The sequence below is a fragment of the Nerophis lumbriciformis genome, linkage group LG06, assembly GCF_033978685.3.
Source record: "Nerophis lumbriciformis linkage group LG06, RoL_Nlum_v2.1, whole genome shotgun sequence".
Lineage (NCBI taxonomy): Eukaryota > Metazoa > Chordata > Actinopteri > Syngnathiformes > Syngnathidae > Nerophis > Nerophis lumbriciformis.
Window position 1 is genome coordinate 37,128,262 of NC_084553.2, and position 26,210 is coordinate 37,154,471.

The 26,210-nt window shown below is 40.9% G+C and overlaps 1 protein-coding gene across 1 annotated transcript in view; it reads right to left on the reverse strand.

Moving 5' to 3' along the window:
- The window catches only part of csmd1a (CUB and Sushi multiple domains 1a), a 1,090,750-nt gene that overhangs the window by 306,958 nt on the left and 757,582 nt on the right, over positions 1–26,210 (reverse strand). The window contains exons 11-12 of the mRNA XM_061964242.1: positions 22,747–22,850; positions 17,667–17,779 (exon numbers count right to left, since the gene is read on the reverse strand). Of these exons, the coding sequence (XP_061820226.1) occupies positions 17,667–17,779; positions 22,747–22,850 (217 nt within the window). The remainder of the gene's footprint in view (positions 1–17,666; positions 17,780–22,746; positions 22,851–26,210) is intronic.

Here is a 26,210-nt window from a genome sequence, read left to right on the forward strand (position 1 = left end):
AAAAGAACAAAGTAAAGAAGAGATATATGTTGTGTTTGTCTCGTCTATTAGCTACCAATCAAATCAAAAGGTATTTAAGAAAAAGTGATTCTTTGTATATATGCTACGTTATATATTTACCTCTTCATTGTCCTCTTCGGTTACATTTTAGCATTCTTACTTTTACCACATCCAGACCATGTTTTAGTTTTCTCTAAAGGCTGCTGATCCTCATTGGTTTGGTGAGTACTTTATTTCGAACATGCATATAATTACAATGTGGTTCATCACATGTTTACAATTTCTCATTTTTAGCATGTCCAAATAGGAGTAGGAAGAATGTTTTAAAACAAATGTTTTAAGTTACATTTTTCCTAAGGTTATATTTCTCCTCTTTTGTTGGGTAGAATTGGTTAACATTCTTAAATAGCAGGGTATTATTTGCTTTGTGTATCATTTTTGCTGTTTGCATATGCACCAAATCCATCCATCTATCCATTTTCTACCACTTATCATTGAATTGTAATATGTCGATTCATTAAATAAAGGGTTTGAATGTTCTTTATACCATAATTGGGTTTGTTATGATATAGCCCAGTGTTTTTAACCATAGGGCCAGTGTTGGGCCGCGAGCGCACCCGAGAAGGCCCCTTAAAATATGTTTCTCAGCTGTGGTACATATGGGTCAAAGCAGTATTCAGTTGTAATACTCTTTTCTACCACTTGTGGCAGTAATGACAATTTCAAACAAACAGAAGAGGTCTGGAGCTAAAGTCATAGAGAAGTTTCTTAAGCGTAAAAGTTATGACTAAAGTGGTGAAGGTTTATTTTAATTTGCGCTTTAATTTTATTGACAGTTTAGTAAAAAACATTTATGACTAATTTAGTGTTTTTTTATTTTAGCACATGTAAATTTGTAAATGTATGTACATTTATTTTTGTCAGTTAATTATGAGTCTTTTTTTATGCAGTATATTTGATTAGAGCTTATTTTTTATAATCAGCCTGATCTAAGCCTAAGGTTTAAGGGTTAAATAAATAATCATCTATGTGATTAACACATAGTTTCATATCATTTGATAAGGTTGTATATTGTAAGTCGGTTAGATATAATAATTGACTGCGCGTAAAATCAAGAGTTAGATTACTAATTTAGTGTTAATATTTGAGTGGGCCCAAGGCCCCTCTGTAGTGGAAAAGTTGGGCCCCAACTGTCAAAAAGGTTAAGAAACCCTGATATAGTCTATTCCATCAGGAGTCACCCTCTGGTGGTCTGAATACAGTGTCCTATATGCACTAAAACAATGATTTATTAGAGTATTTAACATTTTGAGAGGGTACCTTTATTTTGACTAAAGCAACTATAATAGCCTTTCTGGTATTGGTTGTGATCTGATCACAAAATCCATGGACGATGCATGCGTGTTACGCTATCCCATGTGATAATACTCAGCTAAATGACTCTATGCATTCCACGGGATGAACGTACAAAGAAAGACGAAAGAGCAGCAGAAAAGTGAAGTGCGTGACTCACGGAAGAACAGGTGACTGAGAAAAAAGAAAAAAGTGACGGATACAAGTGAGAAATACAAAGAAAGATGGAGAGAGAGGGCAGAGAGTCAAGTAAGCTGCAGACAAAATACAAATAAATACAAAAGTGTGGAAAAGTAGACAAGGAAAATAGAACTTTCAACCAACAGTAAAATTCATTCATTTTCATTTTTCCTCTGGAAACATCAAACCAGTCTGTCTTATGGTGTATTTCACAGACTGCGGCACTCGTATACAGTAGCAATGTTAAACGCCACCATTAGACAAAACGTTTTTCACCATTTATTTGAGTTTTATGTGTGACAAATATAGGAGAGAAAGGAAGAGAAAATGTAAAACGGTTGTTTTGAGATCTGTTGATAGAGTTTTGAGATTGCAGAGAAAGGGAAACTCAAACTTGCTGCCACACTTATTTTATTCTTACATATATTAGGAATAACAATTTTCAAAAATGTATTATTTTAATTTTTTCTATTTTGTTTTTTTAATTGTAGCTTTTCTTCTACTTAAAGAGACAATAACTCATTGTGAGAAGAAACATCATATATATCACATTTAGACCATAGCTGTCAACATCAACCCCTCTTTGTTAGAGAGGTTTTAAATTGCCATATTCATGCGTGTTTTCTTTGCTTCTGGCTTTCAAACAGGGTACAGAGAATTCACTTTGTGCATCGCTCTCAACCCCTGAGCGCGTTTATGCTATAAAAGAATTAAATGAACAAAGTAGCCTCTTGTCAGTCATCCACAATCTTTGTCTCGGTAGCTTACACAAACTAATGCACGGACAGAGCCTCACTTGTCACGACTCACTAGTGGTGACAAGTGGTTACTCACAAAGTAACAAACATTTGGAGGGAAAAAAAGGCCAAATGCCACTGTGTGGGAATATTTCGACTTTAAACGAAATGAGCAAAGTGAGCCTATCAACACGGACGAACGAGCAAGTATGCCGAATTTGTTGCAAAGTGATGGCTTGAAAAAAACAAAAAAAAGGAACCCCCCGGTTCAGTTTTCGTAACTGGAGAAAAACGACACTTTAAAATCAATATTTATTGAAGTTCCATTTTTGCTAACAAAGAATGAGAGTGCTTTTTATTCAATATCTTAATTTACTTATTTAGCATAATTAAAAGTTCCTGACTTTCCACTTACAATCGTAAAACATACTATTTTAATATAATAATAAATTATATATAAAATCTACTGTTTTTGAAATGGTTACTTATGATTACATAATTTGGTTTCAAAATAATGCTGACAATTATATTGTTAATTGGTAATCATTTGTGTAATAATTACCGTATTTTCTGAACTATAAGCTGCTACTTTTTCCTAAACTTTGGATCTTGCGGCTTATAAAACGGTGCGGCTAATTTATGGATTTTCTTCGCTAACAGCCATTATGTTTCCTATTTTAACGAAGAGTTTTCTCAGAACAACTATAGAGACTTTGAAAAAGTGTGTTATTGTTTGTGCTACTGTGACAGCTTTTGGACGAGTTTTCTCACTGCAGGTGCTGTAGGCTGAACGTCGACCGTATTTGTCTTCTGTTTAGTGCTTCGATGCATACGTTCCATTCCATCTTCTCCTCGTCCATATCCTTTCTACTCGTATGGTTTCTTCATTCATCACTCCAAATTTTGAAAGTTTTCCAATATAACTAAAATAATTCATACTTACAAAACCGTCACATGTTTGATAGTAGTGTTTTCATGCATATTTGTACGTGTTATCGTAATGTAATCAAGCTAGCGTCGTTAGCATTAGCTAATATTCTAACACATTGTCTGTGTTAGTATTATTAACTTATCATGGCATTATTTTTGTATTGTTTCAGTTTCACATATTCCTCAGTAAATTCACCAAAACATCACCGTGGAGTTATTGAGTCTGTTTAGCTGATTAGAGAGCTAGCTTCTGCAGCTAGTGGGTACATGACAATGACCTCTGTTTTGTTTAATCATTCCTTTTACTGCCGTGTTACAGGCACCGTTTGCAAACAATTAAGGTATGTAAATAAACATTTACAAAATCTTTCTGTGTAAATAACTAATTTCACAATGTATACACCTGCGGCTTATAGTCCAGTCTGTTTAATACATAGAAAACTATTTTTTTCTTCTAAAAATTTAGTGTGTGCGGTTTATATACCAGTGTGCTCTATAGTCTATAGCAAAATTAGTTATCGGCACAGGCCTTGGCGCACACGTTTTGGTGTGCAAAGAGGTTTTCTGATTCATTCTTTTGCTGGCAGTTGACAAATTAACTCCTTCAAATCAGCTACAATATTATTTTTTAAATTTAATTACGCTTTTTGATATTATTTTTGACACTTGTATGTAAACCATGCAGCATTCATACTCTTGTGTGTTTTTAGGACTTTATTTAATCTCACTGCTGTTCAAGGTTACCTGCTCCCTGCACGTTGACAATAATAAAGTAATCTAATATGCATGAAGGAGAAGCTCCGTCATTCTGATGCAAATGGTTCAACTCAACATTTTAATTATTGAATGTAGATTAATAACATCAGAAGAACAGCATTTTTGATGGAGGAAACCTGGCTTATATCATCTTCTTCACAAAAACAGTCCCTTGTCTCCCTGGTGATATCATGGCTAGCTGATCCCTCATTGGACAGGCAGACGTCTTCACTTTGTTATTGTGACATTTGAGGACACATGGCTAGAAATGACAAAAATATACACACATGCAAACGTTGGGGTATACTGCATGTTATGCCTCGTGTTATATTTCACTATCTCTACTTTGCTGCAACGGTGCATTTTATTGCTGCTCCTCTTGAACAAAGCCATGTCCACACAAATACGGATATTTTCCAAAAAGCCTGTCCGGTGTTAAAACAATCTCTGTCCAGACAGAAACACATTGCACATTTTGTCCAATCAGACACCTGAAAAAAGTAGCCACAACTGACTTGGTTGTAACGTCGCTGGTCATCAATATAATTATACAGGTAGATGCACAATGGCATGAGCGTTAACTTTAAAACAGTACACACTTAGGCTATGTCTAACCCATGGTTGTCAAACTATGGCCGTGTAATTTCACTTGGCCCTTGAGATATACCGACCCCCAGACACGTTTTTTTCTTTAAATGTGGCCCCCAAAACAAAATAAAGTGTGGAGTGAGGAGTGTCCTGACCAGATATCTAGATCCCAAGATTGATTGTTGTAAAATGTTCTTTGTCACATTGTATACTTTTACATGCCCATTAAAAATTGGATTAATCTATGGTAGCTCAGGTGTGATTCACTACAATAGGGCCCCACAGCACAGTAGATTCCAGTTAATTGAAATACCACAACACTGGATTTGGTTCAGATAAGTAAAATTTAAGAACTTGCACACAAAGCAACACTGGAGATGACTATGACGTGCGCATCTTCTGCGCATGCATATTAGGTCACGTTGCGCCGGCGGACGGAGGGGGGAGGGGATCTTAAAGACCACTATGTGTGTTTTTGGACAAGGATAAGGTTAGGTGGGATTTACCCTGGATAACCTTAGCCTGCTTAGTGTAGAAGGGGCCTTAAAGGGGATTTACAGGAAAGTATTTATTTAATAGACATCAGAGCAGGTGGGATGGAATTTGATGACAAGGAATAACACAAAGGGCTGAAGGCGGCAGCCATTACATTCTTACAGCCTGAAGTTCAGGAGTTCCTCCACCTCTGGCTGATATCTTATACTAAAAGTCCAAATAAACTTAGAAAAAGACTGCAAAACACAGTGTTCAGATTCATCCAAAACTGCATGCAAGCTCACGCTCAAATGCTTGAACCTAATTATTTGATACCTCGGTATTGGTAAACGCAAGCATCCAATATTGTAACAACATTCATAAATCAGAAAAGACAAAAATCCTCACAGGTCGCCTTTAAAGTACCAGTATAATGGAAAAACAATTTTACTCTTTATGCTGGATTGTGTCTCATTGTATCCGTTAAACCATATCCAATTGTATTTCCAATCCACAAAGTATGTGAAAAACGCCGTCTAAAACATAACAAAATGCCACAATTTCAGACGGCCATTTTGAATGTTCCGCTCCAAATGACAATTTCCGTAGATTTGGGGTCAGATGACGCCAAGAAGGGAACGCCTCAGCACTCTGACCATATCAGCAGATCAGTCATACTAGAGATACGCAAACATTGGAAAGAGATATGTTGCTTATAAGTCACAATCTCTATACAAGACAAGAACACACATTATTCTAAAGCCGCTGCACCTCCACATCGAGAGGAGCCAGATGAGGTAGTTCGGGTATCTGGTCAAGATGCCACCGTAACGCCTCTCTAGGGAGGTGTTTAGGGCACGTCCGATCGGTATGAGGCCACGGGGAAGACCCAGGACACGTTGGGAAGACTATCTCTCCCGGCTGGCCTGGGAACGCCTCGGGATCCCCTAGGACAGCGTTTCTCAAAGTGTGGGGCGCGCCCCACTGGTGGGGAATAGAGACATGACAGGTGGGGCGCGAGGAACGGGAGGGAATTTCACTTTAATTTTTTAATTTTTATTTTTTTTTTTAGATTTTTTTTTTTACTATGCCTTCATTTTCTATACACACTGTAAATCACTTTGTGATTCTGTCTGTGAAATCCGCTTTATAAATAAATGTAAATTACTTATTTTTCCTGTAGGCTTTACATTTCTAGGTAGGAGCAAAAGTTTGACAGACATAGCAACAGTAACTAATGGGGGCGGGGCTAAGCGGAACAAACTTGACGAGACAAGCGCAGCAAAATGAAAAGCTGTCCCACTGTCAAACGACACAGTTGCGAGACGTATATGCGACATTGCAAGTGATCTTGAGGAACAACTCGGAGACAAATGAAAATAAAGTCGTTTTGCTTTACAAGTGGACGAAGCTACTGACAGCAATAAAGACTGCCTGTTCATCGCATACGTCCGCTTTGTGAATGGCGAGTCACTGTGCGAGGATTTGCTGTTTTGCAAATACATCAAAAATAGAGCCTCTGCTGATGAGCTGTTCAAGATAATGGACAGTTTCCTCAAAGAACACGACCTTAAATGGGAAAACTGTGTGGGCTTTTGCTCTGATGGCGCAATGACCATGGCAGGGTCAAGAAACAAGCTGCAGGCTCTAATAAAGAGGATTGCGCCAAATGCGCATTGGACACACTGTGTCATTCACTGGGAACCACTCGCGTCAAGGCAGCTCAGCCCCGAACTCAATGAGGTTTTAACAGTTGTGAGCGCGGTAAATTTGATCAAAACACGACCACTGAAAGTGCGACTATTCTCTGCACTGTGTGAGGAAATGGGAGCTGATCATACAGCCGTGCTGTTTCACCATACTTGCCAACCTTGAGACCTCCGATTTCGGGAGGTGGGGGTGGGGGGCGCGGTTGGGGGTGGGGGCGTGGTTAAGAGGGGAGGAGTATATTTACAGCTAGAATTCACCAAGTCAAGTATTTCACACACACACACACACACACATATATATATATATATATATATATATATATATATATATATATATATATATATATATATATATATATATATACATATAAAATAAATACTTGACTTTCAGTGAATTCTAGCTATATATATATATATATAAATAAGAGAAATACTTGAATTTCAGTGTTCATTTATTTACACATATACACACAAATAACACTCATCTACTCATTGTTGAGTTAAGGGTTGAATTGTCCATCCTTGTTCTATTCTCTGTCATTATTTTTCTAACCATGCTGAACACCCTCTCTGATGATGAATTCTGCTTCGTCTCCTTGTTGTGTGCGCAGTTGTGCACTGCACTCTCTAAAAGCCCTAGATGTTAATGTCACATATGCATGGACATTAGATGGCAGTATTACCCTGTTTAAGAGTGTCACAACATTGCTGTTTACGGCAGACGAACTGCTTTACGGTAGACGAAAACGTGACTGCTGTTGTTGTGTGTTGTTGCCATGCTGGGAGGACGTTAATGAAACTGCCTAACAATAAACCCACATAAGAAACCAAGAACTCGCCCTCGATCATTCTACAGTTATAACGTGATTGGGCAGGCACGCTGTTTATATTGTGGGAAAGCGGACGTGAAAACATGCTTTTGACACGTCACTCAGGTACGCCTGAATTTCGGGAGATTTCCGGGAGAAAATATGTCCCGGGAGGTTTTCGGGAGAAGCGCTGAATTTCGGGAGTCTACCGGAAAATCCGGGAGGGTTGGCAAGTATGTGTTTCACAGTGAAGCAAGGTGGCTCTCCCGGGGCAAAGTGCTGTCACTTGCCCTGTCTTCCCAAATGCATAGCTCCTCCTTTTTTTTTGCAAAGATTGCAAAGTGGCACTTTTATTTTATTTATTTTGAACTTGATGCAAGTTATATGATTTATTATTGAACTTGATGCAAGTTATAACACTTTTATTTGATTTATTATTGAACTTGATGCAAGTTATAACACTTTTTTTGATTTATTATTGAACTTGATGCAAGTTATAAAACAAATTTTCATTTATTATTGAACTTGATGCAAGTTATTTTATTTATTATTGAACTTGATGCAAGTTATACCAGGCAGCACGGTGGCAGAGGGGTTAGTGCATCTGCCTCACAATACGAAGGTCCTGAGTAGTCTTGGGTTCAATCCCGGGCTCGGGATCTTTCTGCGTGGAGTTTGTATGTTCTCCCCGTGACTTCGTGGGTTCCCTCCGGGTACTCCGGCTTCCTCCCACCTCCAAAGACATGCACCTGGGGATAGGTTGATTCGCAACACTAAATTGGCCCTAGTGTGTGGATGTGAGTGTGAATGTTGTCTGTCTATCTGTGTTGGCCCTGCGATGAGGTGGCGACTTGTCCAGGGTGTACCCCGCCTTCCGCCCGATTGTAGCTGAGATAGGCTCCAGCGCCCCCCGCGACCACAAAGGGAATAAGCGGTAGAAAATGGATGGATGGGCAAGTTATACCACAGCTGCACAGTTATTTTATTTATTATTGAACTTGATGTTATTTTATGTTATTGAGTTTGAATGTATACAACTTGATGTTACTTGATGTTCAATAAATTTGAAAATGTTAAGCTTGGCGTTAGCATTCTGTTGGGGCGATGGGGGCAGGTGGGGCTTGAAAACTCGCCCTTGTCCAAAGTGGGGGATGACAAAAAAAGTTTGAGAACCACTGCCCTAGGAGGAGCTGGACGAAGTGGCTGGGGAGAGGAAAGTCTGGGCTTCTCTGCTTAGGCTGCTGCCCCAGCGACCCGACCTCGGATAGGATGGATGAATGGATGGAAAATCGCAAAAAAATAGATAGAACAAAGTCTGCAAACAATTGAGTAACCGGCTCTATTATTACGCTCACAAAGCTTTCGAAATAACCATTCCAACCTGCCAACAATACTGCATCTTGTGACCTGAATATTAACCAAATATTAGCAATATTGTTATTTTAAGCACTAATGCAGTGGCACATTAATCACAGAGAGCTAACTAGCTTTTGCTGCTATATTGCCATATTGTGAGCAGGCTGGTGTGGTGCTGCTGCCGTGCAGATTTTGTCTCAGCTGGTTAAAGTTAGATTATAAATCATGCCTCTTACATGCATAATAGGAGGATTTAGTCATAAATCGAAGAGTTGAATGTCGTCTGTGACATCCATCCTATAGACAAACACACAACTACCGAAGACCAGCATCCGCAGCAACTTCGGGAAATAAGAATATCCTAAAAGTCATCATCCCAGTGAGAGCAGACATTGTACAGTAAGTGATCGTTTTATCATGTTCGTAGTTTGTATTTCTTACCAATAGTGCTACATGATGCCTAGTGTTTCACTATAGCTTGATCTGTTTATCACACAGCTTCTAAATTTTGTAGCTCATCCTCCTTATATTCAGGCTCAAGATATGACGTTCTGGATCATATTTTTCCCAAAGTAATCATCGTTGGCTCTCATGAAGTCTGTAAGATTAACAGTGTTGTTGTTGGCGAAAGAAATGGTGGTCCCCCTCGGTACGTCACAGATCACGTGACTAGCTTGCTCATTATCATTCAAAATGGCTAGGGAATCTTTAATATTGATACTATTTTGATCATATCTATTTACTTGCAAACTTTAAGTCTTTTGGTGTTATTAATCATTAGGGCTGTGAATCTTTGGGTGTCCCACAATTCGATTCAATATCGATTCTTGGGGTCACGATTCGATTAAAAATCGTTTTTTTTTTTTTTTTTTAATTCAACACGATTCTCGATTCAAAAACGATTTTTTTCCCGATTCAAAAGGATTCTCTATTCATTCAATACACAGGATTTCAGCAGGATCTACCCCAGTCTGTTGACATGCAAGCAGAGTAGCAGATTTTTGTAAAAAGCTTTTATAATTGTAAAGGACAATGTTTTATCAACTGATTGCAATAATTTAAATCTGTTTTAACTATTAAATGAACCACAAATATGACTTATTTTATCTTTGTGAAAATATTGGACACAGCTTATGAGATGCGATGCAAGTGTAAGCCACTGTGACACTATTGTTCATTTATTTTTATTTTTTATAAATGTCTAATGGTAATGTCAATGAGGGATTTTTAATCACTGCTATGTTGAAATTGTAACTAATATTGATACTGTTGTTGATAATATTCATTTTTGTTTCACTACTTTTGGATTGTTCTGTGTCGTGTTTGTGTCTCCTCTCAATTGCTCTGTTTATTGCTGTTCTGAGTGTTGCTGGGTCGGGTTTGGTTTTGGAATTGGATTGCATTGTTATGGTATTGCTGTGTATTGTTTTGTTGTATTGATTAATACAAAATAATTTAAAAAAAAAAAAAGTAAAAAAAAAAAAAGAGAATCGATTCTGAATCGCACAACGGGAGAATCGCGATTAGAATTCAAATCGTTTTTTCCCTCAACCCTATTAATCATACATATGATAATAACTGTAATATAGAGGCAACTTGTTTTTTCCATTATACTGGTGCTTTATATAAAGTATCTGTGTTCGTGTGGACAAAACCGAAGTGTATCACCTTCAAGTAGCAACTGAAGCAATACAGTTTTGAGGTGGAATAGCCTCTAAACTCTGCCTTTTTAAGTCACAGGAAGCAGTGTGGCTACTGTTCAATGGAAATAGGGGAAATAGTGATAGCTGCGTACACCTGCTGCCTGGTGTTAAATCCTTTAAGTTAAAGCGAACACTGTTCCACTCCAGTATACACTGCAAAAAGTCAGTGTTCAAAAACAAGAATAAAAATACAAAAATGAGGGGTATTTTATTTGAACTAAGCAAAATTATCTGCCAATAGAACAAGAAAATGTGTCTTGTCAAGACTTTCCAAAACAAGTAAAATTAGCTAACCTCAATGAACCCAAAAATACCTTAAAATAAGTATATTCTCACTAATAACAATTGTACTACTATATGAGTACGTATTTTCTATTGTTTCATTGAAAATAAAACATCAAAGTCCATTTGGCTGTCATCTGTTTTAATTATGAGACACAATTGTGTCAAAGTCATGATTTTTTTTAATTTCATGCTTGAAATAAGACATTTTTACTTTAAAAAATTAGTTTTATACTTGTGAGTGTTGATGACACAGCTTTGCAACAGTTGATATTCTAGTTTCAAGTATGTTTTACTCAATATAGGTCATCAAATCTCAGCAACAAGCTGTCATATCTTACTGAGATCATTTAGGACCAAAACACTTAAAACAAGTAAAACACTCTAACATAAAATCTGCTTAGTGAGAAGGATTATCTTATCAGACAGAAAATAAGCAAATATCACCCTTATTTGAGATGTTTAATCTGACTTAGATTTCAGTTTTTGCAGTGTAGGTGATAATAATGTTTAGTTGACACTGAATACAACTGAATTTGCATCACAATCCAATGGCTTATTCTTTGTATGCTACGTTAAGATATAAACAGAACTAGCCAGAGTTAAAGAAGAGCAAAAAAGAAGAATGGAAGAACCCTTGCCACACACAAGCACAGGCTAACACAATACACACTTGATACTAAGCGTGCTGACTCCCTTGACGAGTGACTGACCCTGGACCACAATGTCAGCACCATGAGTGAATCAAAAGGCAGCAAAGCAGAAGCAAGATCACAAACCCGATCCCTTTCATGCACTCTTCCTTGACTTACGTGAGATATCTTCTCTCTCAATTCGTCATTTTGTCTCATTCTACCAGTTCCTCACCGTCCCTTCCTGGCTGCCTGGATCCAATTACCTCCATTTTTACCTCTCTCACTCTTTCTGTCACTTGTATTCAATTTAGCTAAATCAACTTACAGGGCGGCACTGGCATGGTGCAAAGTCATATGTAATCACATTTATGGTATATAACAGGGGTAGGGAACCTATGGCTCTAGAGCCAGATGTGGCTCTTTTGATGACTGCATCTGGCTCTCAGATAAATCCTAGCTGACATTGCTTAACACGATAAGTAATGAATATTTCGCTGGTAATCACAGTGTTAAAAATAACCACGTATCAACCAGACTACAAAGCCATCAGCAAAACCATACAGCACCAGAAGTCGCATTAATGGGAAGAAGCATTTTATTTATTATTGGTTACCTTCAGAATAACAATGTTATTAAAAAGAAAAACAGACTTATTATACTCTAAAAATGTTGGTCTTACTTAAAAATGCACGCGTTTGATTGTATTCAGTGTTTAAAGAATATTATATGGCTCTAAAGGAAATACATTTTAAAATATTTGGTTTTCATGGCTCTCTCAGCCAAAAAGGTTCTCGACCCCTGGTATATAATATGCATGGAGAAGGGAATATCGGGGTTGATTGGCACAGTGCTACTATTAAGTGAATATCTCTATCAAAACCTCTTTCCATAGTCGCCTTACATTAAATTGAAGCTTAAGGGCTTGACATGTATATATAATCTTCATATTTTCCAATTCATTGTAATAAAGAGGTAATTAACTATCAAATCATTCATCATGTTGTCACACACCATAGGGTTGGTTGTCACAGTTGTATTTTAATGGGGGCAAATATTTTTAAAAAGGCCAAAAGTTAGAGTTGAATTTGAAAGTTTAATTTCTTTGACAGGTTGGCAAATAAATAACTTAATGGAAAATGCACTTTTTTTGGAACTTGGTCTATCATTTGCAATCCTTTTTTGAGACAAGCACATATACAGTATGTTTTTTATGCATTCTAACTTGTAAATAAAATCTAGCAAAAGCCAGCTGACAATAGAGCCAATGGGAGTTGCTCTATTCCTCCTATAAAGCACTCCAAAAACAACCGGAAACATCCATCAAGGTTGTATATATATATGCTGCAAGTACATATGTAATGTAGTAACAGGCACATTCATAATAACATGTAATTTGTACATATTTTGGTCATTTTAAGCATACGGCGGTGTATCAATTTCACAGATGCATCGCAAGGTTTGATTTTCCCTTCAGCAACAACAACACTTCTAATCATGGCACTCGTCATTAGAGCCAACAAAGACTACTTTGTGTATAAGAATGACATCATGAATCGCGCTGCACTCAGTAAAAGCTTACTTGAAGTATAATAATGATGTATAGTCCATACAGTAAAGCTATGGATGTACAGAATTTGGTACTTTTATTGGTACCAACTGAATTCCGTCAGTACTATCGATTTACGTGAATGAAAATGTTCGATACCTGGGTTGCATGTGACGTCACATCCAGTAACAGAATGGCAAATGCTGATCCAGAACCTTATATTTTTTAGCCTGAATGAACTACAAGTTTTAGAAGCTGTGTGCTAAACAGATCCAGCTTAAGTGAAACACTATCATGCAGAAGTATTGCCAAGTACTAAACAATACATATATTATACGCACATAATAACACAAATAACTTACTGTACTATGTCTGCTTTCACTGTGATACCGACGGATGAGCTGTTTATATCTTCCTGTTTAGATGAAGAATTAATCATAATCCACCCGGAGGTAAAAAAAAAAAAGTGATGCAAACAAGTGTTTTTTTTGTACATCTTTCTCCTCTCCTCCTAAGTTGGATGGCAAAGTTTATCAACTTCTCGTTTTATGGCCACAACCTTCTACTATCCCGGTGAGAGGCATGATGTATAATCTCGAATTAACTTTAGCCAACTCAGATGAGGCGATGCTGCAGCTCACAGGCTCAGTAGGTCAACGTTGTAGCTGCGTAAGCTTATTAGCTCTCTGTGAACAGGGCACCACTAAAAGTAGTTACTTTAGCTTTTTATAATAACAATATCACTTATACTTGGTTAATATTCGGGTCACGAGATGTAAATGGAGTACTGTTGGCGGTTTTGGGATGTGTTTTTACAGGGCTTTTTAGGCGCAATAGATTTTTTCCATTAGCTACAGTGTCAGCCACTTCTTACTTGCCATATTTTACGAATTAGAATGCATCCGAAAAAAACCACATGTGTTCTTGTCTCACATATGGCTTGTGAATGATAGACACAATTCCCCAAAAAGGGAAGTTCTCCTTTAATGCTGTGACAAGCTTGCAGTACTGCTTGTGGCGTGACCCCAAGATGTTGAGAAGGCCTGCGGGGCGCAGGTGAAAAATGTATACCTTAGCACAAAAACAAAACTAGTACAGCTAGGAAGTGCACAGAAAACAAACACTTAAGCAGCATTGCCCATAAACAATGAAAGATGACCCAGCCCTGGTCAGAGGAACATGACTGGCATATAACATCCTGATTGACCACCGAGAAGTGGCAGGAAATTAAAACAGACAGGAATTGGGGACAAGAAAACAAGAGCGCTGAAACAAAAATAACACCAAGCAAAGGGAAGATTACGACAAATGCATTTTAACAGAAAATGAGCAAGGAACATACACAGGAAACTGTATGTGACATGGATGAATATATGAGTATGTGACAACCAAGCACAAATGGAATTCCTAGCTAGTGTCAAGGCTAACAAATGTGTTAGGTACCTAGGGGGTCCCCAGATCTGCGGTCCCCTCCAAGGTTTCTCATTATCATCCCATTTAGTTGAGTTTTTTCTTGCCCTGATGTGGGATCTGAGCCGAGGATGTGGTTGTGGCTTGTGCAGCCCTTTGAGACACTCGTGATTTAGGGCTATATAAGTCAACTTTGATTGATTGTCTTTGAAGTGAATACAAAATATATCTAAATAAGAAAAACCACAATAAGAACGTACCAATACATTTAAGTAAACATGTTTCCAAGTAAAAGAAAGATGCATCAGTTATTATTTCTGGTGCTTCAACTATATTGTTAAACAAGAAAGTGTGATCATATTACACCTATAGTGGCTCACCTGCCCTGGTTTCCTGTGCACTTAAGATGTGACTTTAAGGTTTTACTACTTACGAATAAAATACTAAAAGGTCTAGCTCCATCCTATCTTGCTGATTGTATTGTACCATATGTCCCGGCAAGAAATCTGCGTTCTAAGAACTCCGACTTATTAGTGACTCCCATTGCCCAAAAACAGTCTGCGGGCTATAGAGCGTTTTCCATTCGGGCTCCAGTACTCTGGAATGCCCTCCCGGTAACAGTTAGAGATGCTACCTCAGTAGAAGCCTTTAAGTCCCATCTTAAAACTCATTTGTATACGCTAGCCTTTAAATAGACTCCCCTTTTAGACCAGTTGATCTGCCGTCTCTTTTCTGCTCTGCCCCCCTCTCCAGCGTGGAGAGGTTATTAGGTGACCACAGATTACGCGCTAGCTGTTCAAAGTCAGAACCCGGGGTGGACCACTCATCTGTGCAACAGTTGGGGACATCTCTGCGCTGCTGACCTGTCTCCACTCAAGATGATCCCCTGCTGGCCCCACTATGGAATGGACTCTCACACTACTAACAAGATCCATGCAACGTTCATTGCACCGGTCGCCTCGGGAGGGGGTCCCCACATCTGCGGTCCCCTCCAAGATTTCTCATTGTATCCCATTGGGTTGAGTTTTTTCTTGTCCTGATGTGGGATCTGAGCCGAGGATGTCGTTGTGGCTTGTGCAACCCTTTGAGACATCTGTGATTAAGGGCTATATAAATAAACTTTGATTGATTGATTGATTCCATCCATCCATCCATCCATCTTCTTCCGCTTATCCGAGGTCAGGTCGCGGGGGCAGCAGCCTAAGCAGGGAAGCCCAGACGTCTCTCTCCCCAGCCACTTCGTCCAGCTCTTCCTGTGGGACCCCGAGGCGTTCCCAGGCCAGCCGGGAGACATAGTCTTCCCAACGTGTCCTGGGTCTTCCCCGCGGCCTCCTACCGGTCGGACGTGCCCTAAACACCTCCCTAGGGAGGCGTTCGGGTGGCATCCTGACCAGATGCCCGAACCACCTCATCTGGCTCCTCTCGATGTGGAGGAGCAGCGGCTTTACTTTGAGCTCCCCCCGGATGGCAGAGCTTCTCACCCTATCTCTAAGGGAGAGCCCCGCCACCCGGCGGAGGAAACTCATTTCGGCCGCTTGTACCCGTGATCTTGTCCTTTCGGTCATAACCCAAAGCTCATGACCATAGGTGAGGATGGGAACGTAGATCGACCGGTAAATTGAGAGCTTTGCCTTCCGGCTCAGCTCCTTCTTCACCACAACGGATCGATACAGCGTCCGCATTACTGATGACGCCGCACCGATCCGCCTGTCGATCTCACGATCCACTCTTCCCTCACTCGTGAACAAGACTCCGAGGTACTTGAACTCCTCCACTTGGAGCAAGATCTCCTCCCCAACCCGGAGATGGCACTCCACCGTTTTCCGGGCGAGAACCATGTACTCGGACTTAATAATTTGACAACTTTATTTAATCAATCAATCAATGTATCAGCCTGGTTTGGTGGCTGATTGATTGATTGATTGATTAAATAAAGTTGTCAAATTAGCATGAACTTCCTAATAAGGATCTTTAATCGGTGGCCGCATTCACAACTGGCTGCAATAATAGCAGGTGTATTTCACACAGCTTTATGGTCACAAGTAGTCATCATATTTGCAAAAGAAACATATCACCTGAAGTCATTTGGGAAATGTTTGGCTCTGTATTTTAGAGTTAGTCTGGTGGTTTGAGGTGGCCGTGTGTCCCAGTGGCAAGCACAGAACTAGCCCCAGAATAGTGCACCGTGCAGGGCTGCCGTGTATAGAGAGCTGGCCCCTGGCTGGCAGGACTCCATGGAGGTGAGCGTTTTCCCCTTTTCCTCTCAATGACAACATCTCAGTCACATTACGATAATGTCTGCGACTTACCGCATTTAGATTCTGTATTTAGCGCACATTGATTCCGTCCGCGATTCCAACGAAACGGAAATCTATGATTCTGTTTAATTCTGCGTACCCGGAGGTGGGGCGGTAAAAGGTCCACTTCAATCGACTGTTCCGCCGTGTCTTTTTTTATGCTTTGCTGCGGCACCTGAATGAAAGTGACAGCGCGCGCTTGTCATAATTACGACAGTCAGCTGGATAAAAAAGTACCGATAGCAGTATCATTAGTCCAGAATTTTCACGGCCCGCTTGGACCGACCCAATTAGAAACTGTTACCTAATAATACTGGTACTCAGTATACATCCCTACGGATGAGTGGAATATTTACAAGTTGACATAAACAACACAAACAGTCATCTGATATCAACTTCCGCTGTCTTTCTCCAGAGAAAATTACATAGGTGAACTCTGATCTTCCATAAAAGTTCATACCACAGATGAGGGACAACATCATCTGCTGCGAGATACTGTATAATGAGTGAGAGAACCAACCCTGTTCTCCACTATCCTAAATAATGAACATATTGGCAAACTGCTTTGTCTTTATTTTTCACTCTGAGTCAGCTTGTGGATAATATGAAAATAACCAAGCAAAACAATCAACTGATTGACTCATAATTCATGTATTACCTTTTTATAAATCACAGTTACACACACTCACTCACCCACACACACACACACAAACACACAAACACACTTACACAAGGGGGGACAATAGAGTTGTGTTTACGACTTAATACGTGTCAGCAATAATTTGACTTCTACACTCCGTTATATGTGTGTGTGTGTGTGTGTGTGTGTGTGTGTGTGTGTGTGTGTGTGTGTGTGATTGGTAAGGGACAAACAAGTTCAAGGCGTATCATGAGGACATACCTTCGTAGACTGCCTTGAACCCTGCTGAGCCAATCGTGTCGTCTGACTGCAGATGAAGCCACATCTGATTGGACAAGCTCACAATGATGTCCGGTACACTGGAGCCAGTGAGTCTACACACAGACATACACATACATTAGTAGTGTGGGAATGAGACCTCAAGGACAGTTTAAAGTGGCAAGATTGATTCTTACTAACAAACACCCAATTAGTTATTGTGCATCTACACAAACTAATGTGGTTCCTTTGAACCTTTGACATTGAATGCCCCCTTTGGTCATACATATTCAGAATGTAATCAAAGTCTTCAGTAAAACACGCCTCTGGAGTCGTACATAACTTCGACACATCCATCCATCCATCCATTTTCTACCGCTTAATCCCTTCGGGGTCGCGGGGGGCGCTGGAGCCTATCTCAGCTACAATTGGGCGGAAGGCGGGGTAGTGTCCGTGTATAGCAAGCAGCAAGAGGAATACTTGCATGTGTTAGTTTATTCTTCCAACACTTATTTTGAACACACTACAGATAAACAATATCAAATAGTAAAACTCCCGAAAGTTAATATTAATATTAGGTTAGTATTACCGTTTCCAATTCAAAGTTATTGTATGACCCTGATTGATAACCACACTTTGATAAATGTATGGACCGGTGATACTGCTCATTTACTGGAAAAGAAACTTAGCGCAAGCTCACTAACTAGCTTAAATGATACCACAAGCACGTCTTTCCCTATCCAGAAACAGTGTGTATAAACAGTAACTACTTTTAGGGCACATTCAACAATACCGTGATAATAATAACCGTGACTATTTTGGTCACAATAACCGTGATGTGAAATGTTCATATTGCCACATCTCTAGAACACACTTATACACACAAATAAATTGAACACAGATTATATAAACTAAAAATGAAGGTGAGAGTTTTATTGTTTTTTTTTTTTTTATGTTTTAGAGCGGTTAGTGTTGTTTTACATTTGAGTGACACTTGAAAATTGTGAAAGTCTTACTTTTTTTAAAATTCCTCAAGAGTCAGTAAAGTTTTATGATGGTACCAGTTGTTCCTGGAACAGACTATTTCCTATTTCCTATTTCTGATATGTAATTGTTTGGAGTCTGAGAAATGTAACACTTAGTATTGATTAACACTGTCAACTAAACAATTCAGCGCATCCGGAAAGTATTCAAAGCGCTATACTTTGTCCACATTTAGTTTTGTGACAGCCTTATTCCAATGGTTTTTTTTGTCTTTATGGGTTATTGTGCGCAGAGTTCTGACACAAAGATTGGTCTATTCAATTACTAAAATAAGACTGTAACATAACCAAAGGTGGAAAAAGTTAAATTATTTGAAAACTTCTCGGCTGCACTGTAATACAGTGTATTGTGGCGGGCACTAGGACCATGCTCACACTCATCAGAATGGGTGTGTTTTTTATGTGTTCTTGGGCACACTGTTACAGTGCAGTTGTTGTGATATGAACATTATCATGTTGGTAGTCTTACAACAAAGACCTGAGAGAAACAACGTTGTGTGTACATTGGTGACCCCCCGACAATGATTCACGCGGAAGCGGAAGTTGTGTCTTCAACGGCCATGTCGTCCTAACTCCAGCAACCTGCATTTGTCGCTGCAGCAACAAAGCTTCCGGAGTTCTGGCAGAGTGACCCGGTATCATGGTTCTAGCACATCGAGGCACTTTTGCACCTGCGAGAAATCACTGGCGAAGACTCCCCATATTACATGGTTGTAACAGCCCTTGATGAGGCAACCACTCTCCGTGCTATGCAGCTGTTGCGAACACCGCCACAGAGCGGAAAATGCGCTGCCTTCAAGGATCTTCTGCTTCGGAGATTTACTCTAAGTGACTCAGAGAGGGCAGATAGACTTCTTTCCCTGCCTGGTTTGGGCAATAGTACCGCCGGAGATTTGATGGACAATATGCTGTAGCTGCTGGGTTCCCATTAGGGCGGGTTCATTTTCATGCGTCTTTTCTTGCGGAAGCTTCTACCTGCGGTCCGTGCGGTGCTGGCTAACTCTGCTTCTCTGGCCTACGGCAACTACCGGGGATTGGCTGAAGAAGCTGACCGGGTGCTTCTGGCTTCCAGCCGGTTTGCCATGCAGAGTGTAGAAGCGGGCCCCCCGCAGACGATGGAGAACACGGACCCAGCGGTAGTCGCGGGAGTCGCTATCCGGAAGCGGTGCGTGGCCAACTTGTGCTTCTTCCATCAACGGTTTGGTGCCAAAGCTCGACAGTGTGTGCCTCCATGCTCCTTCACGGCCCTGGGAAACTCCAACACCGCCGTTCAGACACCGGCGTTCAGTAGTGGCTGTGGGCGCCGGCGAAGCAGGCGACCTGCTCTTCATTGCTGACTCGTCGTCAAGGAGACGTTTCCTGGTGGACTCCGGTTCACAAGTCAGCCTGTTACCTGCCACGACACGGACAAGGCGGCAGGTGGCTACGGGCCACTGCTGAGTGCCGCTAACGGCTCGTCAATCAGCACTTTCGGCTCCAGGTTGGTGACTGTGTGCTTCCATTGATGCAAATTCCAGTTGTCATCGCCGCCATCACCAAGACCGCAGTAATAACCCCGTTTGGGCTATTTGAGTTCTTGCGTATGCCTTTTGGCCTGAAGGGGGCAACACAAACTTTTCAAAGATTATTGGGTCTGTGTTGCGTGGCCTCAATTTTGTGTTTGTTTATCTTGATGACATTTTGATGGCAAGTCCTTCAGCTGAAGAGCACCGGTCACACCTAACGTGGGTGTGCACACGTCTTGACGAGCATGGCCTGATCGTCAATCCTTCTAAATGTCAGTTTGGGCTGTCGGAGATTGATTTCTTAGGTCACCGCATTTCGTCGCTGGGCGCGATTCCTTTGCCTTCAAATATGCAAGCGGTGGCAGATGTTCCTTGTCCCTCTACTGTTAAGGCGCTGCAGGAGTTTTTGGGCATGATTAATTTTTATAATCGGTTCCTTCCTCGCTCTACCCACCTCCTGCAGCCTCTTTATTGTGCCCTGCGGAATAAAAAGGCTAGCGATTCCCTTGAATGGACTCTTCAGCGAGTCCAAGCTTTTGTCTTTCACGTGTACTCCTGTGCCCTGTACAGAAGGTTTGGATTTTTTGGGAATGGCCGCTGACCAGCCTGACGACCCCAACATCCACACACTCAAGACTGAGGGTACGGTGCTCATGCTCGAGGAGGTGGTGGTTCATGATGGCGGTCCAGCTTTCCTCTGCGTTGTTTCTACTGGGCGGCCCCGGCCAGTAGTCCTAGTTGACTGGCGCCGCCGGGTTTTTGACACAATACACTTCTCTCGCACCTTGGTGTTCGGGCTTCCGTCAAGTTGGTTGGTGCCAAGTTTGTTTGGCCTGGCCTGAGGAAGGATGTTAGGCAGTGGGCAGCCACATGCGTGGCATGTCAGCACGCCAAGGCCCACCAGCACACTAAGGCTGCCCTCGAACCATTTCAGATTTCGGTCAGGCGGTTTGACCACGTACACATGGACTTAGTTGGCCTCCTCCCTCTGTCACAGGGTTATACGCGCTTGCTCACCATGGTAGATCGTACCACTAGATGGCCAGAAGCAATTCCTCTTTCCTCCACTGCCTCTGTAGATGTTGCCCGTACGTTTCTGTCAGCCTAGGTTGCGCGTTTTGGCACGCAGTCAGATATAACCTCGGACAGGGGATCCCAGTTTGTGTCGGAGCTTTGGTCAGCGTTGGCGCAGTCCTTGGGTGTGCAAATGCACAGCACTACAGCCTACCACCCCCAAGCTAATGGCTTATGTGAACGTTTTCACTGGTCGCTTAAGGCAGATTTGCGTGCAGCACTCTCTGATAGCAATTGTATTGACCGTTTACCTTGGGTCATGCTCGGGTTGCGCTCAGCCCCTAAAGAGGATCTCGCCACAGACCCCGCTGAATTGGTGTTTGGTCAGTCACTTCGTGTTCTGGGGGAGTTTTTACCTGAGGGTTTCACTCCGCGACCTTTTCCCTTTTTGTCGAGGGTGCCCTTGGCTCCTGGCCCGGTCCACCACTGTTTCCCTGTTTCCACTGTTTTCGTTTGTGCCGTCAGAGCTTAAGTTTACCCGTTTTGTCTTTGTACGTCACAACGCCCATCGTTCACCCCTCCAACCCCCTTACGATGGCCCATTTAGGGCGCTGGAACGCGGCACTAAAAGCTTTGTGCTTGATATGGGCGGATGCAGAGAATGCGTTTCTCTGGACACGCCTACTCAGTGGCCTAGTGGTTAGAGTGTCCGCCCTGAGATCGGTAGGTTGTGGGTTCAAACCCCGGCCGAGTCATACCAAAGACTATAAAAATGGGACCCATTACCTCCCTGCTTGGCACTCAGTATCAAGGGTTGGAATTGGGGGTTAAATCACCAAAAATGATTCCCGGGCGCGGCCACCGCTGCTGCCCACTGCTCCCCTCACCTCCCAGGGGGTGATCAAGGGTGATGGGTTAAATGCAGAGAATAATTTCGCCACACCTAGTGTGTGTGTGACAATCATTGGTACTTTAACTTTAACTTTTAACTTTAAACCGGCGCATTGTGTTGCAAGTGAGGAACTACTGCCGGACCAAGTTCCCCGCCGAGGTTGCCTTTCAAAGTATGTTAGGGTTGAATGTCCTTCACCTCCACCGGCTCCTGATATTTGTTCTGCTCTATAGGTCGCACCCGTTCCTTTGCAGGGAGGACATTGTAGCCGTTATGGCAGGCGAGTAAAGCCCCCTGAGATGTTTTTGTTTTCCCCATAACTTTCTGTCTGGGTGTTCGGGGGGAAGGGATTGTATGGCGGGCACTAGGACCAAGCTCACATTAAGCAGAATGGGTGTGGTTTTTTTTATGTCTTCTTGGACAAACTGTTAAAGTGGAGTTGTGATATGAACATTCTCATGTTGGCAGTCTTACAATAAAGACCTGAGAGAAACAACGTTGTGTTTCCTGATTAGGCAAGTGTACTTCATATTGTGTATACTTAGAGTTAAAACCAACAATCAAAACATAGTTAGATTAGGATTATTCTTTCTTATTCATTTATAAATTCAGGTTGTGAGGATACTTACACATATAGTACCCGTCGAGTGTCTCCTATTTTGCCTCCGTCCCCCACTGTTAGTGTATCGTACCCTCGTTCCAGATCAAACTCTTCAAATGACAGCTTTATCACCTAGAAAACAGAGAAACTTTTTTTTTAAAACGTACATCTGCTTAAAAGGAAAAAATATGACACTAATAATGACACAAATAATACTGCCTTGACAAAAAGAAATAAAACCTTTTGTTTCTGGCTGTGACCATTTTCTTTTATTCAATTAAAATGACAAATGCAAAACAATGAAATTTACACTGAAATGTTTATAATCCACCATAATAAAATAGATCACAAAGACAAAACACTTGCTTTTATTTGGCAGGCTGCTCTTTGGAATTCATAGTTGCAAAAAATGGCTTCCGGGGGGCTACACACTCTTCATTGTGCACACCCTTTCTGTCTGAGCCAGACAAATTGACTGCTAAATGCTTTACTCGCAGACACATTGGTCACTTCTGTTGCATGCATGCTGCACTGGATCATCAATCTACCATGCGCTCTAAAATGCTGTAATACTGGTATTCCATTATTTGCTGCTTGTCAATTATTTATTAGTTGTAAATCATATCACAGAGAGCATGAAAGATGGGGAAATTTCTGCTGTGCTCAATAAACCTCAAAGGAGAACTGGTCTCTCAGTTGGAGCTTCTGGTGGAATGAAGGACTCCAGTGAAGAAGAGGCGTGAGAGTGTGTACAAGCATAAATCACAGTCCACTCAGTAAAAGCTTACTTGAAGTAAAATAAGGGTGTACAGTACATACAGTAAAGCATTAGATGGGTACGGAATTCAGAATTTTTCTAGGCACCAACTGCATTCCGTGGGTACTACTAAGTACTGATTTACGTAAATTCAAACGGTAACTTTTTTCTAAGCCTGGGTTGCATGAGATGTCACAGCCTGTAACAGACTGGCACCGGCTTAAGCACTTGGTGGACAAACAGTCGTATTCATAGTGCACTGCCTCTATGTAATTTTCCATTCAAATGAAGCAAAAGGCCCTTTTCAATAGCAGGAACTTTCCCATTTACCCTGGTAAATGAAAACCCCCCCTTGCGTTCCCACAAAAAGTAAATAAAGTTCCAAAGGAACTATTTAAGTTTCTAGTAGCTTGGTGGGACTTTTAAAAGTTCCTAAGACAATTTTGAAGGGTGGGGTGTGCTGTCAAACGCTAATTGGTTGAACACTAAAACTTTGTAGGAAATATTCTAAAATACTAATTATAATTTCATCAGGGTGGTGTTAATTTTCATTGTACATATTATATAAAGTGGTACTTTATCACCATGCTTTGACAGAAATCATAATTATTAACTTTTTCTCACCTAATAATCTTTGTGGCACAATAAAAAACCACAAACGTTACAGATAACCTCCATGCAAACCAACGTTACTGGTATTTCCCCACAAAAGCATTTTAACACTACAGGAAAACACATAGCATGCAAATAATATGTCTTAAATACTCTGTGTATCTAAAAAATATACAATCAAAACGTAAATAAAACATTGGGTGTGTACACTTAAATTAGGCTACTAAAGAAATCCAGAGCAAAACAATAAACCAGAAAAGTCCATTCAAATGTTGCTACGTTTCCTTTGATTTTGGCTAATTTTGTAAGTCTTTTCAGTCGATGTGATTCCAGTCCAGACAGGCAGCATGTATATGAAGGCAGCGCGGGCCAATTGCATTAAAAAGTGCCTCGCAATTGCAAATCAGTCCTTTAATCATTACTCTTTAGTCATTTACTGAAAAAAGCCCTTCAAAAGATTTGACTTATTCGCGGACGTCACATATCTAATATAAATTAATAAAGCATAATGCTTAAAGGCTTACTGAAACCCACTACTACTGACCACGCAGTCTGATAGTTTATATATCAATGATGAAATCTTAACATTGCAACACATGCCAATACGGCCGGGTTAGCTTACTAAAGTGCAATTTAAAATTTTGCGCGAAATATCCTGCTGAAAACGTCTCGGTATGATGACGTAAGCGCGTGACGTCACGGATTGTAGAGGACATTTTGGGACAGCATGGTGGCCAGCTATTAAGTCGTCTGTTTTCATCGCAAAATTCCACAGTATTCTGGACATCTGTGTTGGTGAATCTTTTGCAATTTGTTCAATGAACAATGGAGACAGCAAAGAAGAAAGCTGTAGGTGGGAAGCGGTGTATTGCGGCCGACTGCAGCAACACAAACACAGCCGGTGTTAGAGCGGTTAGTGAAGATGACAGTCAAGCTTTACCATTGGCCTGTGGAGAACTGGGACAACAGAGACTCTTACCAGGAGGACTTTGAGTTGGATGCGCAGACGCGGTACCGTGAGTACGCATGAAGCTGCGGCTTCCAAACATTTGATCGCTTGCCCGTACGTGCGTGCCGCTATGTGCATGTCATGTACGTAACTTTGGGGACTTTGGGGAAATATATGTGCTGTATGAACTTTGGGGAGGTGAAAGGTACTTTGGGCTGTGGGATTGAGTGTGTTGTGCAGGTGTTTGAGTTGTATTGGCGGGTTGTATGGACGGGAGCGGGGAGGTGTTTGGTATGCAGGATTAATTGGTGGCATATTAAATATAAGCCTGGTTGTGTTGTGGCTAATAGAGTATATACATGTCTTGTGTTTATTTACTGTTTTAGTCATTCCCAGCTGAATATCAGGTCCCACCCGCCTCTCACAGCATCTTCCCTATCTGAATCGCTCCCACTGCCCTCTAGTCCTTCACTCTCACTTTCCTCATCCACAAAATGTTCATCCTTGCTCAAATTAGGGGGGGAAATCGTCGCTTTCTCGGTCCGAATCGCTCTCGCTGCTGGTGGCCATGATTGTAAACAATGTGCAGATGTGAGGAGCTCCACAACCTGTGACGTCACGCTACTCGTCTGCTACTTCCGGTACAGGCAAGGCTTTTTTATCAGCGACCAAAAGTTGCAAACTTTATCGTCGATGTTCTCTACTAAATCATTTCAGAAAAATAAGGCAATACCGTGAAATGATCAAGTATGACACATAGAATGGACCTGCTCTGCCCGTTTAAATAAGAACATCGCATTTCAGTAGGCCTTTAAAGTCAGCTTGTCTTCGACAATTGTTCCTCCTATCGTTTTCAAGGGATTATTATATTCCTTCAAAGTTAAAAATGTTACTTAAAACAACCTGTACAATGACAATGAATAAATATTTTACGATGGCCTTTGCTTCGTAAGGAAAAATGTATTTCTAAATCCAAACAAATCTGAGGACAGATGCTGCTTCTCACTTGAGTACTTTAATTTTCAAAAATGGCATTGCAATTTTGCAAGCGATCCAAACAAATCGCAAATGTAATGTCCATCCATCCATCCATTTTCTACTGATTGCACATGAATAAATATGCGTCCCTTTTACTGTGAACATGATGAGAAAGTTATTGTTTTAGTTGTACAGC